Source organism: Taeniopygia guttata, chromosome 3 (assembly GCF_048771995.1).
Source record: "Taeniopygia guttata chromosome 3, bTaeGut7.mat, whole genome shotgun sequence".
Lineage (NCBI taxonomy): Eukaryota > Metazoa > Chordata > Aves > Passeriformes > Estrildidae > Taeniopygia > Taeniopygia guttata.
In genome coordinates, this window is record NC_133027.1 from 83,866,150 (window position 1) to 83,885,478 (window position 19,329).

At 39.2% G+C, this 19,329-nt stretch overlaps 2 protein-coding genes across 7 annotated transcripts in view; one reads left to right on the forward strand and one right to left on the reverse strand.

Moving 5' to 3' along the window:
• Positions 1-10,795: 10,795 nt before the first annotated feature.
• Positions 10,796-15,761, reverse strand: LOC140683528 (uncharacterized). Its single transcript, XM_072926128.1, has 3 exons — positions 15,754-15,761; positions 12,371-13,697; positions 10,796-12,056 (listed from the first exon to the last, which is right to left on the reverse strand). Exons 1-3 carry the CDS (start codon positions 15,759-15,761, stop codon positions 12,024-12,026), a joined length of 1,368 nt encoding a protein of 455 aa, XP_072782229.1. The 3' UTR covers positions 10,796-12,023.
• Positions 12,454-19,329, forward strand: part of AKT3 (AKT serine/threonine kinase 3) — a 150,598-nt gene continuing 143,722 nt past the window's right edge. For 2 of the 6 annotated variants that reach the window (XM_072927273.1, XM_030269630.4), the window contains exon 1: positions 12,454-12,589. The gene's annotated coding sequence lies outside the window, so the exon portion shown is untranslated. The other 4 variants (XM_072927272.1, XM_030269629.4, XM_072927275.1 and 1 more) reach the window with 3 other exon arrangements.

Consider the following 19,329-nt stretch of genomic DNA (forward strand, 5'->3'; position numbering starts at 1 on the left):
TGCAATTAAAAGAACATTCATTATAATTGGAAACACAGAAAGCAAGAATTACAAGATTTTCAAAAAGCAGTGAAACAAACTTATACCATCTATTTAAAGAAAGACTTCCTAAATATAGACTTTAAATTAAAATACTAATAAAGACTACTTGCAGGCATGCCTAAAGCAAGTACAGGATCTTGAAACTGAACCTTAAGAATATTATTCTTGTTGATTTTAGCAGTTCTAAAGAATTTTATTGCCCTTGTAAGTAGTTCTTGGATCACCTTCTCTATGTGTATGTTGCTGATCTTTACAAATAAATGTAGTTTTGTAAATATATAAAGGTTCAAAAAGCACAGGAAGCTTCAAAAATGTGAAGAAAATAAAATCCTAGTGTTCCTCTCTGGGGATGTCTGTAGCTTCAGGATCATACCTTATGGAGAGGAAATGAATCCACCAAAGAATTGGTCCCTCTCAGCCAGGGACTACTTTTCCAGTATTTCTGGAAAATTTAGAAAGGGAGACTGGCAATCAGCAACTTCATCAACCAAAGTGTCCCCCAGGTGTCCCCAAGTTCTGCTCCTGTCCCCAAAGTCTCTTCCAGGTGTCCCCAAGTTCTCCTCCCATCCCCAGAGTGTCCCCCAGGTGTCCCCAAGTTCTCCTCACATCCCCAAAGTGTCCCCCAGGTGTCCCCAGCTGTCCCCAGGGTGTCCCCAGATGTCCCTACTGTTAAAGGGAGATAAGCAATAAAAAAATTTACAAAATCCCCACAGAGGTGCTGAAATCCTATAGAAGATTCATTAATTTGATATGTCAATGAATGTCCTATCCCAGCTGATGAACTTAAATCAAGACTTGGACCTTTTTGTTTGAAAGTTGAGAAATACTGCACACAGATTATGCTGAGATGATTCAATTCAGTCTCCTGGGTAGCAGGGTAAAGATTTAAGTCAGTATTATTTGAGATTAATAAGCTCAGGTGTTTGTAACTTTTTTTTTGTGCCAGCAGCAGCAGCTGTACCTGGATTTACTTGTTTTGTTGTTTTCTGAAGAAATCTCTTAGGTTATGGCATATTTCCTTGTTTATAAAATAAAATAAATTTCTATTAGAAAATAAAAATACACTGAATGTTACTCATAAAGCTTGTGCTGCTTGTCTCCTAAGAAATTAAAAATAATGTTACCAGATGTTCTGGATGGTCCCCTACGCTGAAGCTGGGGAAACTTAAGTTTACATTTCATTTGCTATGAGAAGGAAAATGCAGAGATGACATTGTTATTTACAAGTATGAAATGGCACTCCGAAGAGCTCTGCTACTCCATTGCTCTCTGAAGTTGAGGGCAACAAAATTCATCAGGTTTTAGCCAGGTTTCATAAGGGTATATAGCTGTCTTATTCTGTCAGTGAATCTTCACCTTCCAGTCCTTCCTAATAGTTTTTGAATTCATTATCCAATTCCTGTCAAATATTACAAGGATCTAGAAATCTCAGAAGTATTTTTTCTACAAATATTGTGAAAATCTGTTGTTAGTGAGTGCAGAGAAACACAAATAAAAGCTTCTGCATCCTCCCCAGGGGAAAAAACCCCAACACTTCAGTATTGAATTCACTAATTATCTGTCCCGTTCTGCTTCTGAGCTGAAAACATAAACTTTAAAATTTGCACAACCTCATCTAAAGATCCATTTAGTTCCAGTTTAAGTCTTATGAAAATCTGCATTTTCTTGTGTATCTGTGCAAACAATGTTTACCATTCTCTCCAGTTTTCTGACTTATTTCCATTCATTTGCTGCAAGATTTGAATTTCTTTAGAGCACATTTATCAAACATTTGTAAAGCATCTCACACACAGTGGGAAAAACTGAAAGGGATTAAGAATAGAGGATTTATCATTTTTTCTAACCAAGAGTGACAGTGGTTTATTGTCAGGATAGGGTACTTCTCTAAAAATAAACTTTTTCCTTCACCCTAAAAGAAACAAAGGACATTTATTTTGGTTTGGTATAATCTAAGAAACAAATCAAGATGGTAATTAGCACAGCACTAAAATATTCTTTCCTTCTATATCAGCAAAAAGATCAAATTATTCCATAAAAATTAAAGAAATTGAAGTGGAATTGACAAGTACAAGTAAGACAGTATTCACCTTGAGTAAATTTAGACACCCAAACTTAATTTTTGAATTAAAAACCAAATCTGCTGGGACCACCACAAAGTGAATGAAGACAGGCAGGTTCTCCTAGAAGGTGATTCAGGGTAAGTCAATATTAACAACAGAGAAAACCTCAGGGAATTCATCTTCTAACTAGTATCACAACTTTGATTTCTAAATGTGCACCTGGAAGTTTAATCAATTGTGGAGATCTGAAATCCATTTTCATCTTATTCCCATGATTATCTGTAACCCTATAGCCAGGCTCAAGACTTATTATAGTAATACTTAATTACAATTCTTTCAAAAAAAATAAACTTGCAAGGACAGGGACAGTGAAAAAAATGTAAGAATTTTCACCTGTACCCTATGCAAAACTAAGCCCAGGGCTTTTGCAGAATTTTGAAAGCTTTCTAGCTTTGCCACAACTGGAAAGTAGGAAATAAGAAGCTGGTGGAGTGGCAGGGTCACTTGCCTAGAATTGATTTGCACAAATAAAGGGTAGTGAAGAACAAATAAACTGAAAACAACACAAAAGATAACAAATATATGAAGATACAACAGTGCTCAGTGTCATTATTCTTCTGATTTAAGATGAGCATAGTATTCTAAAGCAGTACTATACAGTAAAAACCATGAGTTATTTAAGCATTTCTGTAGGATTTTAAATATTCAGATGAATCATTTATAATTAGCTATGATTAAAAAGTCACTGACAAATAGATAACCCCAGTGAAATACATGGTACAGAGTGCTTTCTCACCTCACATTATCTTTCTTTTTTGTGTGTTAAAAAGTTAAAAGATTTTAGTATAATTACAGTCCCATACCAATGATTCATAAGGAGATATTATATTTGGAGTGCCTACTGATAGCCATCCATATTGGCTAGTAAAAGGAATTAAATGTTTCATGTTAATCTGAAATTTCAGCTTAATGCCAAAAATGTTTTGGTTTTTTTTTGCAGATCAAAAAGGGACAAAAGTGAAAAGACTTCCAGAAATAAATGCTATGTAATAGAAAAATATCAACCATATGTGCATTTCAGATTTGTAGATCAAGTTACAAGGTTGGGAATCAGATTTGGACTCCCTAAATATTCTCAGAGTTCTAAATGTAATCTTCTTCTGTTCTTCTCCCCCCCGCTTCCTTCCCAAACTGTTGTGTAGCATTTCTATGTGCAGTAAAGCGACCTGTCTTGTACAACTTGGAGAACACTGGATTTGTTTTGTGGGTAAAATGGCACTTATTCCTTGGGTACTGTTGCGTACTAGTGTAAAGCAAAGGGCAGAAGCAAGGGATCTTTTGTGGACTCGATATATATTGAAGCAGTCCCAACCTCTTGAAGTTTTCATTAAAATTTGTGATAAGTCAAGTAGATACATAAGGACAATTCTTCTGCTCATTTCCAGCGTGGTAACTAAGTGAATTCCTGCACTATCTTTATGCCAATCTGCCTTTCTCCCTGTCCTTTCTCTTCCACTAACTTTTTGTTCATATAGCCTCTTCCATAAAAGTTTCAAGGAGAGATGAAGATCTCAGAGAGAGTAAATTAAGAAAATCCTCATTAAAACTTGTCACTGAGTGAAAGAGCTCTCTATTGTTAGGGTTTTCCATATGACAAAATTTAAAATATTAACTGGAGGAATCACTGTGATCTTGGGCATATCAGGAGGACCTCTCTCTTGAAGAGATGAGATTTTAGGGATCTGCAAGGCAGCTGGTGTCAAGAAGTGTAATGATGTGGGAAATAGGGCAGAATTAATCTATAAAGAATCCCTCTTCTTCAGTTCTACTACTCATGGGACACCTTATTTTTTTTATTTGTACTTGTCTATGCTTAACAGCCAACATTTGTCTCCAGATCACAATACTGAGGTTCCAAGTCAGATACCCAAACTGTTGACAAGCTTGGGTTTTATGACTAGAAAAATCTTACTGTGATCATCAACCTGGACTACCAAGTTAATGCAGACCTCAGGATTTTCCTAATTTCTTTAGCAGGTGAGCTGAACAAGAATATTTAATTGTGATCTAAAGTATCAGAGAATGTAGCACTCATTGCTTAAATTATTCCAATTTAGTAATATTACAGAATTTAATATTTCTTACTGCTAAAGCTATGCTTACATTTTTAGCTTGTCAGCTCTGTTTTCATTCATCAGAACTTCCAAAAGGCATTTACCTTTATATGTTGAATTACCACATTACAGGTTAAATATTAATTCTTTCTTTCTAAAAGAGATCAGACTCTTTCAATATAATCTTTTAATACAAAGTATGGTTTCAGGAACATGTCATTAATTTAAAAATTATTTTAAATTTTCTTAGCAGTTTTAAAATGCCAGACTTTGACTGGACATGGTACTGTGATACTTGTTTGACTGATGTGGTAATAAACCACCTAGTTAAAATTATTGAAACTAAAAATGCAATTTTACTAGCATTAATTCACCATGAGCTGTGTATTGTGTTACTTTCATTTCAATTCATATGTCATATAAACAAACATGTTGTATTCTCAGCAGCCTCAGTGTAGATTCCCTGTTAGGGATATATTAAAAGTATTTCAAAATTCCTCGCAGTTATTCTGGATAAAAATGTTACTTTTTGAAAAGAGCTGAAAATTGATTTTATGAAGATGGCATACTGACAGCTTACTAAAAAGTTCAGCCTTGAATCATCTATAATAATAGCTTTTTCTTGGTTTACAAGATGGATAGATTATAGAACGAGGCAAGCTATGAATTCCTTACAACAGTAATAAGAATTCTTATCTGCTGTTCTGAAAGGAGAATTGCCAAGAATTTTTAACATAACAAACAACCAATAATGTTTCTGACAGAAGGAAGAGTTACAGAGATAACATAAATATCTGAATTCTCACCAGTAAATCCAAACCCCTATCTGAAGGAAGATATCACAAGAGACATACAAGCTCACAGGTAACAGAACAGGACATAAAAATCAGGTGCAGAATTTCACAGCATCTCCCGTCATCTTGCTTGTCAAAGCAAGACCATGGCAGAGGAGCTTCTTTTCTGGAGAGACCTTCTCAGAGTCTACTCACAAATTTTGAAGTCCATCAATACTGGCATGGGTTATACTTTTTAAGCAACAGATGTGTCTTCAAAATTTATGCCTTAGCTTTAGCAAGTGGAGATTTTTTTTTTCCTGATTACTATTTTTTTTATATTTCCTACTTTGTAAAACATTATTTCATCCTAATATTTTTCCTTGATTGTTTTTTTCCTTTTCTGTGCTATAAATTCTGTAATTTCTGTTGAGAGGAGTCCTTCTTTTATCAAATTGGCATCGGTTTATAAAACTGATATAAAAATGAAATCTAAAATAAATTAATTATTTGCCCACTGCCTAAATCTAATAGAAAGCAAGCTAATCTACAACACTGCATTTTAATAAATTTAATGAGAATGCATCATTTTAATGCTAAATAGAAATAAATTACTACATGAAATCCTGGCTGTTTAGAATAACAATGACTATAAAAATAAAAAAGGAGATATTATGGTTTTTATATTTTGCATGATAATGGGTTTAAAACAATACAGGGGAAAAGGACAATTTTGCTACAAAAAATTAAACTCCTCTATGATTGTGCATATGCTATTCTTACAGAAGTCAAGGACGTAATCTTGACCCAAGAATGTCAACAGGAAGTCAGAGGATTAAATAACTAGGAAAACAAAAGCAAATTCTTATAAGAAGAAAACTTCAGAGACAGAAGTGTTAAGGATACCACTTAGAACATTTAGATAATTAACATCTTTTCTAGAAAATACACAACATTCTTGTTACAAAAATTAGAATCTTAATCACCATTTTGTAACATTTACCTAAAGTTTATTTTAAGAGAAGCTTTGTTTTTAACAATCATCTTAAATCCTAGTAAACTGAAGAATTAATTAGCAAGCACGGAGGATCAGCAAACTAATGCTTTAGTCTGTTAAACCATCTGCTCAGGAGCACCCTGTTCAAATCTTGGCATTAGGAGAGGGTGGATGAATACTTTTGTCTCTTGCACTTAGTCACAACTTGCCATTCTTTGCTTATGCACGTTTTTTTTTCCTTCAGCTCATGGTAAATAAAGTTATAAAGAGGTCAGTAATTGATCAGATTTCTGTTACCATGAAGTTTTGCATAACAGATTGCTAACAAATTTGGCTGAAAAACCTTACTGTAGCCATCCATCCCTCTTATTTCATATCACATTCCTATATTCAATAGGTATAGGAAGGGACAGATTCAGCATTATCTTTTGTTTTCTTTGCCTAATACAAAGCAGGCCTATATCCAGTTAAATCAGGCAAAATAGTGTAAAGTAAGTGAAGTCTTCAAGGCAATGTGTCCTTCATTTCTGAACACTATTAATGACTGCTCCATTAATATTTTAATACCTCATTCTTTTTCATTATTAACAAGAACATTCTTATCAGATCTGTGGAGGTCCTTGTTATTGCAACCCCAATCTGTCTTCATTTTCTAAACTTTTGTGCTAATTCTTTGATTTTGTGTCACAGCTTTGTTTCCAGAAACTGCAGGTACATTTTCACACATAATGGATCAAGGGTGGTTTGGGAATGAAGGTAGCCAACAGTCTAGTCAAATGGAATACTTTTTTGTTGACACTAAAACTATTTCCTTGTACTTCAGATACTCTTTTACAGATTGAAAAGATGGAGGGCTGTCAGCTGCAAACAAAGTGATTGATACAGTAGGGAAGCTGTCCAGCAAATCACACTGTGAAGTCTGCATGGTAGCAAGGGGCAGAGAAAGGTGCACCAAGGAGTACACTAAAAGAGGAAGGTGCTTTGCACCACACTAATTAATTTGCCAAAGACAGAGCAATGTTCCAAATAAAGGCAAAGATCTGGACTAAACCTGGCAATAAATGGCTTCCTCTCAATCAACAGCCAGCTTTCTCCTCAACTGTTTCTTCCTGTCTCTTTGGGCAGACATGCTGCTGTGATCCTCTGAGGGCCACATGGGGAAAATGGTCCTAGTCACAAAACCTCTGAAGAGTAGACATTTGTTTAAAATTCTATTCCTCTGTCCATTAAGCTTTGTGCTCCTTGATTTTGCACATGCATTACAGACTTGACCCTCCTAACTAGCTTCAACTGGCATTTTCTCATCGACTTCAATTAAGTGAGACCAGGACACAGATAAAGTTCTGTGTGAGAAATCACTGTATGGTAGTAATTGCAGAATTTTATTCAAAGACATATTTTATCTGTGTTGATGAAATTAAAATAGGATAGGAAAGAGGCAAGAAAAAGCTCAGGCGGAAAGGCTGGCATTTTAATTTTTCCAAGTTGCTTCTGTAGTAGATTGACCTCCCTCAGATAAATCTGTGCACCATGGAAACTATTTTCTCACTGAAAAAAAAAGATTTCCAAGTTCGGCTGAATGCCTATACATCAAGTTAAGCATATAGCTAAACTGTGCAACTGTGTAATCTTACTGCCCTCTTCCCATCCTTCTCTCCTGTTGTTTGTTATCCTCACTGTCATATCTGGTTTCAAAGCAGGTTAAGGTCACCGGGGCAGGGCATGTGCCTTTCACACTGTTTGTAGACCTCCAGTGCGTGGGAGTATGGGAAAGAAGGGGAAGGGAAACACTTTTTAAAATCTTCAGAGGATAAATAATAAAGCAATAATAACATGCTGCAAAATAAATGCAATCAACTGATATTTACATAGCATTATATCCAGTCTCTACTGTGTTCAGCATAATTATAGTGTTGCTCAGCCATATATAGGTGGACAGAATGATTTTTTTATTGCTATCTTGCTTTACTGTGTATTTACAGATAGCCTACAACCTGCAGGTCTAAATTAATAATACTAGTATGAGTATACTATTAATAATCATAGTAGGATTATATTTCTACATGAGTTCATAAGGGTTTAACTTCTGTAAGCACTGATGAACTGTGACCATCTGAGCAAAGGAGAATTTTCTGTATCCAGAAAATTTTGCGTAGGAGTCAGACTGCAACAAAAGCCAGCCCAGCCATCCGCTAATGTTGGAGCAGAAGCAGTTTCATGGAACTGGTGACTTGTGTAGCAAAACAGTGTGCAAATGCAAAATCCAGAGTCCAGGTTGAGTTTTTTTTTCTCAGCTGTTTTTATATTAAAAATAAATAAATTGCTCTCTAATTTTTTAACCTAAATGTATCACAGGTATCTGGGGATATGGAGTGGAATATTGCCCTCCGAGGCAGCTGCAGAAACAGAAATAACAAAATTAAATAAATAATTTTTTAAAAAGCCAAGAGACTACAGAGAAGGAAACAAGAGATTTAATCAATAAAGTTACTCAGCAGTGAATGCAACAGAAAGGAAAAAGATATGAACTGTAACATTCAACAGACCAGAAGTTCTGTTTCCTTCTAGCATTCAGCGGATTCCAACATCCACTGCCCATATGTCTTATCTGAATTCTACAGCTTTACTATTAGTTCTTTCTTGTTTTGAGAAATCCAGTTGTCATGAGATGACTACTACAATGGAGATGGCAGTGGTTAAAGTCCTGAAGTGTCTGTGTGCATGCAGCAGCACAGAGTATCCAGAGTCAGGGCTTAATATAAGCTGAACACGTTCACCCCTTGTAGTAGCTGAGCTTAAACTCACTAATGGGGTGTTTTAGGTTTTTAAGAGCTACACACATGAGTGAAAAACAAGCCACAACTTTTGCAGGCAACACCTTAACTTCACTATAAAGAAATGCATGACATATATTTTAAGCATCATTTTACATAGAGCAAATTTCATTGCTCTCCTGTCAGTTTCCACTGACATTTGTATGTGCTTTTCAAACAATAACAAGGCAGACAGTAAAAGGGAGTTTAACACCAGAGATTGTCATCTGACCCTTTGTCCTTTCTGTCCTTTTTTCTTCTTCTTTTTTTTTTTTTTTAATGAAACTTCTACACTTCAAGTTGTTTCATTTGTCTTGATTTGGGTTTTTTGTTTTGTTTTGTTTTTCTTTATGCATTCTTACATGGAAGCAAGCTTGTTAGCTGACATGAGAAACAAGGAACGAAATTAACGATGTTAACCATAGAGGCAGAGAGAACTGATTCTGCAGGCAGAATTTTTTCTCCTATTTAACTATTTGTTTTCAGGGTGTAAATATCTGTAATCTTAGATCCTATCACTCTGATAGTGATATTAGTTAACGTGAACATGTTAAGTGAAAAAAGGGATACACTTTTTTTTGCCTTGGAATAAACAGGTTTATATTGAGATTGTCCCTTTGGTTTCTGTTGAAATAATGATTATAAGTGATCATATAAAACTTTATCAAGCTTCTTGATAGTGTCAGATAGCTGACAATGAATGCATTTTATTTGTTTGGTTTCATGACTGTAATTGGAACATGTAACATCAGAGGCTCCCATTTTTTCCTGAAATTACATGCAGCTCTATTCTCCTTCTCACGTGAACTGCAATACTTTCTTCATTAGCATATGCTGTTAATATGTTCATTAAATTCATGTCACATTGTAATTAATCTGAAAATTATGTCATTTCTGCAGAACCTACAACCTCATTATGTTCACAGTATGTACATCACAGCCATTTTATTTCTGAAAGAGGTGTACCTCTGTTTGGTTACTAATCAAAGGATCATTTCTGCCCAATTTACAGTGAATAACTCTTTACAAGAAATCGTTTTGAAGCTTCGAAATACAATACTAAGGAACAAAATTATTATATGTTCTAGAGAGAAAAAAATCATTGCATAGCAGCACTTATATAGTAAATTTAATAATCCATATAAAAAGTATCAGTTTAGATTCAGCACACTGAGGTCAATATAGAAGGCTGAGAAGAATAAAAACTTAGGAGTAGCTAGAAACTATGAATTCCAGAACAGAGTGCTGATATTTGATTTATAAGGAGTAAGATAGTGAATCTGATTTCAAAGCCATACTGAATAAAAATTTTTTTACCTGTGAATATTTGTCTATATCATACAGATAGAACAAAATTTTACTAATCAGATGTTGCTGAAAAATATATGTTTAAGCTCCAGATCAACATGACAGATTTCAACCCACTGTTTCATTTTCATTTTCAGCAATTAGTAACAAAATAAAAGTAAAGAAAACTCTCAGTGTAGGTAAATGTTATCTAATATGGTTTTTTTCCCTTAGCATGGTGCAAGGGTTTTTTCTTTTAAAAAGTATATAAATGTGCTTTTAGGTTTGATTTTTCCAAGGTGATTTACACCAAGTATCTGTTAAAAATGTAAGCAAACTTATTGCCATCATAAGGGGAGTATTTAATAGCTGGCTTTTGAAGATTTGGAGGCATCAATTAGGGGTGACCAACCATAAACACATACTTTATTAATAAGAAATTTTGCAGCTGTGAGTGGCAAGGATTAATATAGAGCAGGAATAACCTGAATGATATCAAATACCAGGACTTTCTGTGGGCCTGGATTTCACACTCAGCATTTGGCACCTGAACAGTTGATTGGGAGTCTATCAGCTACTGCCCATGCACATTTCATGCTGCCTTAGTTTCTGAGCCCTTCGGAGGAATTGCAGCAAGCAGAAGGCACGCTCCAAGAACTACACCTTCTGTTTTTCAGGAGCAGCATAGTAGCAACAATCAAAGGACACATTAGTGAATAAACACATTTTAATAATTGATACTATGGTTCTCTGTGAATATTAATGGTTAATAAGACACTCACTTTACTAAAGTGTTTCTGAGAAAGTGAAAGACCAAACGGTAAATTCTGGGAAAGGAAGTAATGCTTGGCAAGGTCCTTTTAAACTTATTTTTCAAAAAGATGCATTAATCAAATACAGTATAATTTTTATTTTTCTTCAGAGTTAGGTGGACACAGAGCGTGGGTTGTAGCCTGCTAGCGAGAACAGTGCAGCAAACAAACGTCATAGTTCTAAGAGGAAACTCAGCATATTTATGAATGGGATTATTGGTGTGGTTGGTTGCCGCAGCAGGGAAAGGATTCAGTGCTCCCAGAGGCAAATTTCCAGTCCTGTGCCAACTCATATGATTATTTAGAATCTCAAAAAATCTCTCTAAAGCCATGTAGTAGTACAGAGAATAGGAAGTCTGATGTTTCAAAGAGTTGTAGAAGACTGGATACGAGAGGAAGAAAAACTTCTTAAAAATTAAAGGTGGAGTTCATGCTAGAGAAACTTTTTTAATGCCATTTTGATGAACATGCAATTAAAAAAAAAGTCTGCACTGATAAAACAGAGCAAATAGTTGCATTTCAAGAAATCCAAAGTATCTATTTCTTCTCTGCAGTAACAGGTTGTGACACAGGTCAGTGTGAACTGCGCGTATAAATAGATGCATTTCTAAAGAAAATTAATTTGTGCGTATTACTGCAACCACAAACGATATAAGACATCTTAATGTGCACTAAACTCCTGTAAGTACCCACATACAGTCGCTTAGCCGTGGAACAAAGCGTCGAGGGCACCGTAGCTACGAGCTGCAGCAGTGCTCAGGGCGCAGGAGCCGGCTCGGCGGCGGCTGCGGCAGGCGCAGCAGGCCGAGCATCCCCGGCCTGCGCAGCCCCGCCGCGCCGGGAGCGCCGCGCTCAGCGCCCCGCGGCGCGGCTGCTCCGCTGACACCGGCTCCGCTCCCACAGGGCTTGTGGCAACGGGAAGAGCCAGAGGCTCGGGAGCGCCGGTGTACGCCTTCTCTAGCTGTTTATTTACCCGTCGGGATAAGGCGAAGCCTGCAGACAGTTTAGCAACACTGAGGCTGGCGCATCCACTAAACACTTCAACGAGGGATGAATTACGGCTTCCTGCGGCGTTACTGGTAGTTCTATTCCTGAAGGTTGCAGAGCCAAGCGGACCACTCCGGGTCACAGGGCAAGCTCGGGGTGGGGGCTGTGTAACTGCAGAGTGCGAGAACAAAGGGAACTAACCCCGGGACACGCACACGGGGCTGGCGAGGCACTGCGATGCCGAAAGGAAAGACCCAGGCGCGGCGCGCCGCAGAGCCGGCAAACGCCGCTGCCTGCATCCATCCATCCTCCTGCTCCCACCCGCGGCCCGGCGGCGGGACGGGACACGCCGCTCCGCTCAGCTCCCGCCCCTGCCTGCCAACCGGGCGGGCGGCTCGCCTCGCCTCCCCCGTCCTACCTCCTCCCTCCGCCGCTCCCTCCTCCTCCTCCTCCTCCCTCCCTGCCGCCCGCCCCCCCACCCTCACCTCAGCCGCCCCCCTCTGTCTGGCTCCCCCCGCGCTGTCTGGCGGCCCCCCCGTCCCCGCCGCGCTTCTCGCGAGAGCCGGGGATGCCGCCGCCGCCACCGCCGCGGAGGGGGAGACACTCGGGGGGAGCCGGTGACGTCGGGAGTTTTCCTGAAAGTCAATAACGAGCCCGGCGGAGGCGGCGGGAGGAGCCGAGAGCGGGGCCCGGGCTGCTCCGGGGTGAGTGCGCCGGGGGGGAGCCGCCGCCGCCGCCGCCGCCGCCCTCCTGACCCCGCGCATCGATGTTGCGGCCGCGCTGCCCGCCCGGGCGCCTCCCTGCGTAGCGGGGCGTGCAGCTCCATGTAGCCGCCGCCGCCAGCGCCCTGGGGCCGGAGCCGCCTCCTCCCGCCCCCGCGGAGACACCGGCCGCCAGGGACCGCCGAGCCCGGCGGGGGGACAGGGGAGGAGGCAGCGGCGCCCTCCCTCCCTCCCCTTCTCCCCCCGAAGCCGCCGCCGCCCTCGGGCTCCGCAGCAGCGCCCGCGGCGCCGCCGCCTCTGCAGGTACGGGGCGGGAGGGGCCGGGCGGCGGCGCTCGGGCGGCAGCGGGGGCGCTCGGGGAGGGATGCGGGGCGGCGGCGCGGCGGGGCCGGGGCGGCGGGGAGAGCGGGGCGGGGGCGCCCGTGGCCTAGCGCCGGCGGCGGGGCGGGAGCGAGGCGGAGGGGCGGGGGTCGCCCCGCCGGGGTGCGGGACCGGGGTGGGGAAGGGCGGGGCAGGGGCGTTTCGGCGGGGAGAGTTATGTAACGGGGGAGGGGGGGCGGCAGGGGCAGGGCAGGGCGTGCGCCCCGGGGGTGCTCGATGCGCGGGGCTGGAGGTTCCCACGCGGCGGCGGCCCCTCCCCGCGTCCGTGCGGTGGGCGCCGGTGCCGGGACTAGCGCGGGATTTTATCCACTGGGAACTTCCGTGCGTGTGCATGCCCGTGTGTGTGCGTGTGTGTGCCCGCGCAGCCCCTGCGCTTTCCTGTCGGCATCGCGGGCCGCCGGTGGCAGCGCCTCGCACAAGGGATGATGATGATGATGATGATGCTGCCGCCGCCGCCGGCTCTGGCTGCAAGTAAACAAACCGGCCCCCCCGCCCGCCCCGGCCATCATGGAGGCCGCGGCCCACATGCAAAAGTTGATGCGCAGCCGGCTGCCCCGGGTGACCGGAGGCTGCCCCGGGCCGGGCCTGCGGCGGGGTCTGCCCGGGCGGGGTCCCGGCAGGTGCTGCCGCGGGGCGGGCCGGGCCGGGCCGGGCGTGCCCCTGCGGGAAGCCGCCGGCCCCGGCGCGGTGCGAGCGGCAGGGGCTCCGCCTAGCAGGGGGTCAGCGCGGCACCCCTCGGCAGCGAGATCGCAGCGCTATATATTGTAGTTTAAATGCAAATGATCGTGATGTAACGAGCACTACCGGGCTCATAGGCTGCGGGGTTCCTTTGTATGGGCACCGCTTCTTAGTTTACTTCTGGATGGGAATCCAAGAGGCGTGAAATAGCCAGGACTGTTTCACATTCTCCCATGATACGTTGATTAAACGTTAAAAAAAAAAAAAAATCTTATTTTTCCTGCGGGTGGAAAGGATAAACAATTTAATCTCTCTTGACCTTTATTCTAGTTTTGCTTTTTTCTTGAATGTGGTTATTAGTTGACTGGCTCCTTGTATATATCTACATAATCTCATAATTTTTATGAAAATGTATCCCAGTTTCTGTTTAAGGGTTTTATTACAAAAATTATGATGTGTCTGATGTACCTGCACTGCCAACTTTTTTCAATTATGAAGAAATATTGAACAGTCTCTTCTGCTAATGTTTGTTTAGATCTTTGTAAAACTTTGCTAAACATGGTTCCCTGCATTTTGCACATAGGGAGCTTTACTTCTCAAGGCACGAAGTATGCAGATAATAGACCTTAACTTATGACAAGTAACATTTTAAGCATGATCTTCTGTTTCTGCCATCTGATCTATAGGCAAGATCTGCTTGTTTACAGTAATATGGAAAGAGAGTACATGAGGTATAGAAGGAAGCTTATTTTGACTTGTAAAGTAAGTGTACTACTTAAGTTTGTAGGACTGTTTAGTGTTTTGGTGTTTTGATTTTTTTTTTTTTTTTTAAATTTTGGTAAGAGCCTATAAGTGAACCTCAATGTTGTTAATTGGATTGGACTACTAATTATGGTCCATGTGTATATATTTTGGTTGGATGCAACCAGTAAGTCAAGTTCAAATAAGTTAAAAGAAAAACTTCAGAGATGAGATGTCTCTGTTTCCTAGAAGGCTATGTGTATTGTTTAAATAACTCTTTTTTTTTTTTGGTCTGATGTGAGTGCATGGTGTGTGTAAACACAGATAATGTCTTGTCTTAGACAGTTTATGCTGTGCTGCATTGCTCTAACTAGGTTTGAATGGATTCAGTAATCTCCTTAGATTCATAAATAGGTTCACAAGTAGTATTTCAGTGTTCCACTCCCTCATTTGTTCTGCATTTTGGGGGAAGATTATATGTTTTTGAGAAAAATGCTGCTATTCTAGGGGAAGTAGGCAAGAATTCAGACTGGTACTAGTTTTAACTTTGCCCCAGTTGAAATAGATAAGAGTTATAAGGATTGGGTAGCATTGATATGTACTAAAAATTGTTGACTGTTTGACATTGGAAAAAATGCTTTGCGAAAGGGAAGACACTCTGATGTTTTTTCAAATTTAACTCAAAACCACTTATTAGAGCTCTGCAGTTGTTTATAATCCAAGCTTCTGTTTGCAAGACACTGGCCAGAAACTGTACCTTGACTTCCTACTGCATTTTGCAACAGCATGTATCTGAAGTTTCTATTATAACCAGAAGATCCTTCAGACTACTTGGAATTTACCTAACACCGAGTGATTGTGTGTTCTTTCATGTTCAGGGTCCACATTATCCCAGTTTAAAGAGATCTACTGGATAATAATTTCTATACCCAAGAAGCATTATTTGCTAAATAACTTCAAAATACTCAATTGTTTTGGAAATTATGAACCATTACTAAAGTGGTTTGTGTTAAAATCTATTTGAAGTTTCTGTGTTGTTCTGAGTATGAAGATGATACAGTTTCTTGTAACTGTGGACTTACAGTTTCATTTTGTGCTGTTAGTGCAACAGGTGATGTGGACTTGGCAACATGGTAGCCTAGCTTTCCTTCAGTTTTGAAACAGAGACCCAATATTCTTTGGCAGCTTTCATGGCTTTGGCATGCTACTTATTTTAGTCCTCACTGAAGAGTGAAAGAGCGTGGACATACACTGTCTGAAAACTTCATATGCCTTACTTTCATTTTGAAATTGATAATGCATAAATGAAATGATTTCCTGGAAATAACACAATTGTGTGAAAGTACCACACCATGCTATAACTGCATGTTTTGTAGGGGTTTGGTCATGTGTATAGCAAAAGTCTTCTGTTTGCTTATTTCCAGCAAAATGTTCAAAATGTGCACTACTCCCCTTGTGAACTACAGTAGCAATTCAAAAAGAGGGAATAGTTAAATGTGTGCATCTACAAACTTTGCTTAAGTTAAAAGGTTGTTTTTATTTTCAGTATTTGTATGAATTTTACAACCCACTTCTTTTTAAAGTAATGTCTTTTATAAGAAAAGATTGCCAACTTAAGTGCCCTTTTGTATTATTCTAGAATATTAGATCAATTAGTGCTATCTAGGATTGTCATTCTGCTAGGATAGGCCCAATAGGAATAGCATAGAAAAGACAGGGAGTGCTTTCTAGCACAACATGTGGTTTAGGAAGTTTTGCATTGCTTATGAGGAAAGGTGTGGTTTTAGTGAGGAACTTGCTTGCCGACCAATGTGTTTTCTTTTTGGTGTACTTCCCCAGGATCACAGGGTCTTCTTGGTAAATAAATGCATTGCACAAGTTAATCTTCTTGGCAGCAAGTTGTTGTGGTATAGAAAAGATTACTTTCTAAAGATAAGTTACACAATAGCTGGAAAAGCTGATTCAAGCTGTTTAAAAATTAATGTTAAAGACTGAGAAACAACAACAAAAAACCCCATAGCAAACACCAAAAGCCCCCCAAAATCCCAACCCAACCTAAATCCTACCAGCAAACACTGAAACACTGAATGTGAAAGTTAACTTTTTGTTTTTTTTTCTTAGCATAAAAATTAATCTTTAAAGTTTTGGTTTATACATTTATCTTGAGTAATAATTGTATGAACAACATTCTGGACTCTGTGTAAGAGTTGATAAGTGAAACTTATTTAGGCAAATCACTAGTATGTACTAATAGAAAAACTGGAAATAAAATCCAAGGGTATATAGTAGATGATTTTTTGGTGTTTTATCCTTGTTCCATGACTCTGGATCAATAAATATGTGCATTTATGATGCATGCTAAGGATTTAAAACAGATTGTTTTTTCCTTTATTATTTAAAGATGTTCAGGTGTAGTAGGAAGATGTAGCAAAATTAATACTTTCAAAAAAATCCCCCAAGATTTAATAACATTAAATGTTACAGTCAAGGAGAGTAAGCATATTTGGCTTTTGTATGTGAAGGTGCTTACATTTGCTCAATTTAAGTATGTCTTTGATTTTTGATACTGTTTGTGTCAACACTTACGCTTAGGATAAATAATATATGTTGAAGCCATCTTAACCAATATTCTTCTTCCACATATTTCTATGTGAGTGTCTAAGTGTGAGTCATACTGATCAAAAATAGCATTAAGAACACGTTGTTGCCCTGTAATATCCTGGCTAAATAACAGTAGTGATTTTAAAATTCTCTTTAAGAGTGCAACTGGGTCCTCAATATTTCGTGTGCATGTCTGAATGATTTGACAGCACGGTTTGCCAAACTTCCCTGCACTGTCCACATGACAAAGTTGTTTGAATGTCTCCTATAGCAGGAGCAGAGATGAAGACCCTGCGTCAGCTTTAGATCAATGAAGGTGTCACCACTGCCTTTTTACAGGTGTGGAATGTCAGTACCCAACAGTCAACAGCTTCTTGTACAGCTGATTTGACACCACAGAATTAATGCAACGGTTCTTGGTTGAGTCTCAGCAATCCTGCAAAAAATTCCTACCAACACACATTTATTTTTTTCCCCTAAGTATTCATTGTGTTTCTTGAGATATGCAATTGTTGCAGTTTGCTTCATGAGTTTTTATTGAAATTATTACATCCTTCTCTAAATGTGTTGATACACTTTGAGACAGAGAATTAAAGTTGTACATGCAAGTTTTATGTAATCTGACATTTCATATAACATTTGCCAAAGACCTTCACCTAGTGAGCTCTGAACCTGTAAGTTAGGGTTGTAGAGAACCCCTTCTGTCCTTAGAAAATCCAGCTCTCAGGTTGATGAAAATAATGCATTTTTAGTGTGAACAAGAAGATCTGAAGGTTTTAGGTTACAAATTGATTATGTTCTAGTCATGTTTCAGGGTCAAGATTTGACAGTAGGTTCAGCAGTGTTTGGTTGCTCTGTAGAAAGGAATCACGAAGTTCATTCCTATTACAAGACAATTCAGAATTTGATTTGTTCAATGTAGACATAATAAATAATACCTACTATGTAGAAGTTTAAAAAAAAAAAAGCTATTTGGTAGGCATGTCTCTGTACTTCTATCATCTTTTTTATTAATAATTTGAGAACCCCTTTTTTTTTCCTCAGTATTTTTTTGTTACTGATGAGTAGTTAATGTATTTCTGGCTTTTGTTCAGTGGTGTTCTTGGTCTTTTATGCACAATACAGAGTTGTGCTGCAGAAAAGTTACCATAACAGAAATAATTAAATACATTAGTTTAATGAAACTTTGATTTGTATCTCTTGAAAGGTATCTTTTAAGATCCCTGTTAGAATGACTAGGAATTTCCAGATTCTTTGAACTTTTGAAAATTAGGTTAGTTTTTTTTTTTTTTCTGAGTCTGTTAGGCATAGAAAATTAATTTTAGTTTGTTTTAAAAATGTGGAAGTTATGTTTATTTTTTCTTCATTGTTTGAGTATTTTCTAAACTATATTTTTAAAGAGCAAAGGAACTTCGTCTCTAAAAGGCGAAGATTCATCTTCCTACATTAATCCATGGCAAGTTAAACTTATCACATGTGTTTTGAAGGATTGGGTGAAGTAACATGTCATAGTTGTGATACTCAGCCTAGCTAATCCTTGATTTGACTTTCTCTGAGTCTCAAAAATCTCCCAAGATCACTGCCTCAGTAACTTTTTATAATGCATAATTTTAACCCTCCCTTCATCTTTTCTTCTTGAAATGTATTCTTTGGTTACGTTTCACACATACGAGCTAATAAGTTTTATCTCTGCTTCTGTCTGCTTTTCAGTTACTGTTTTATGTGATTTGACAGAGAGAAAAAGGACTAAAAGCATTTTTGTCAAAAAACACAAGGCAAAACAATGGGTTGTTAATGTTTCACATGGGATTCTAAAGAAACAGTTTAGTTACATTTAGAAACTTCCTTTATACCTTGGTAAACAAAGGCAAGGGTGGGTTTGTTCACCTTGCTTTAATTATACCTTTGTCCCTTAAAATAACTTGCTTTGTCATTGTAATGGGAAATAAAATACGGAATGATGGTTTCTTTCCTGATAAACTTAATCAGTTGCAGAATCTAAATAAAACATCTGACTTGTATGTTAATATTTCAGTGTGCCTGCATTCTCCTAACTAGGCTTATCTGAGCATATATTAGTTATGTGAAGCTTTTTGACATACTGAAAGTGAAAACAGAACACTAGAAATATTAAGCATACACGTAAGCGTGCATTAGAATGAGCTATTTATGTTTTCCAGAGTATCTTGGTTTTCCTTACCACAAGGTGTAGGCAGTGCCAGTTTCCTTTCGTGTCCCTCAATATTCTAAATCAAAACTTACAAGCAAGTAAATTTCTAATACCAATTTTCTTGAAGTTCATTGAGGCTTTTATGATGAAC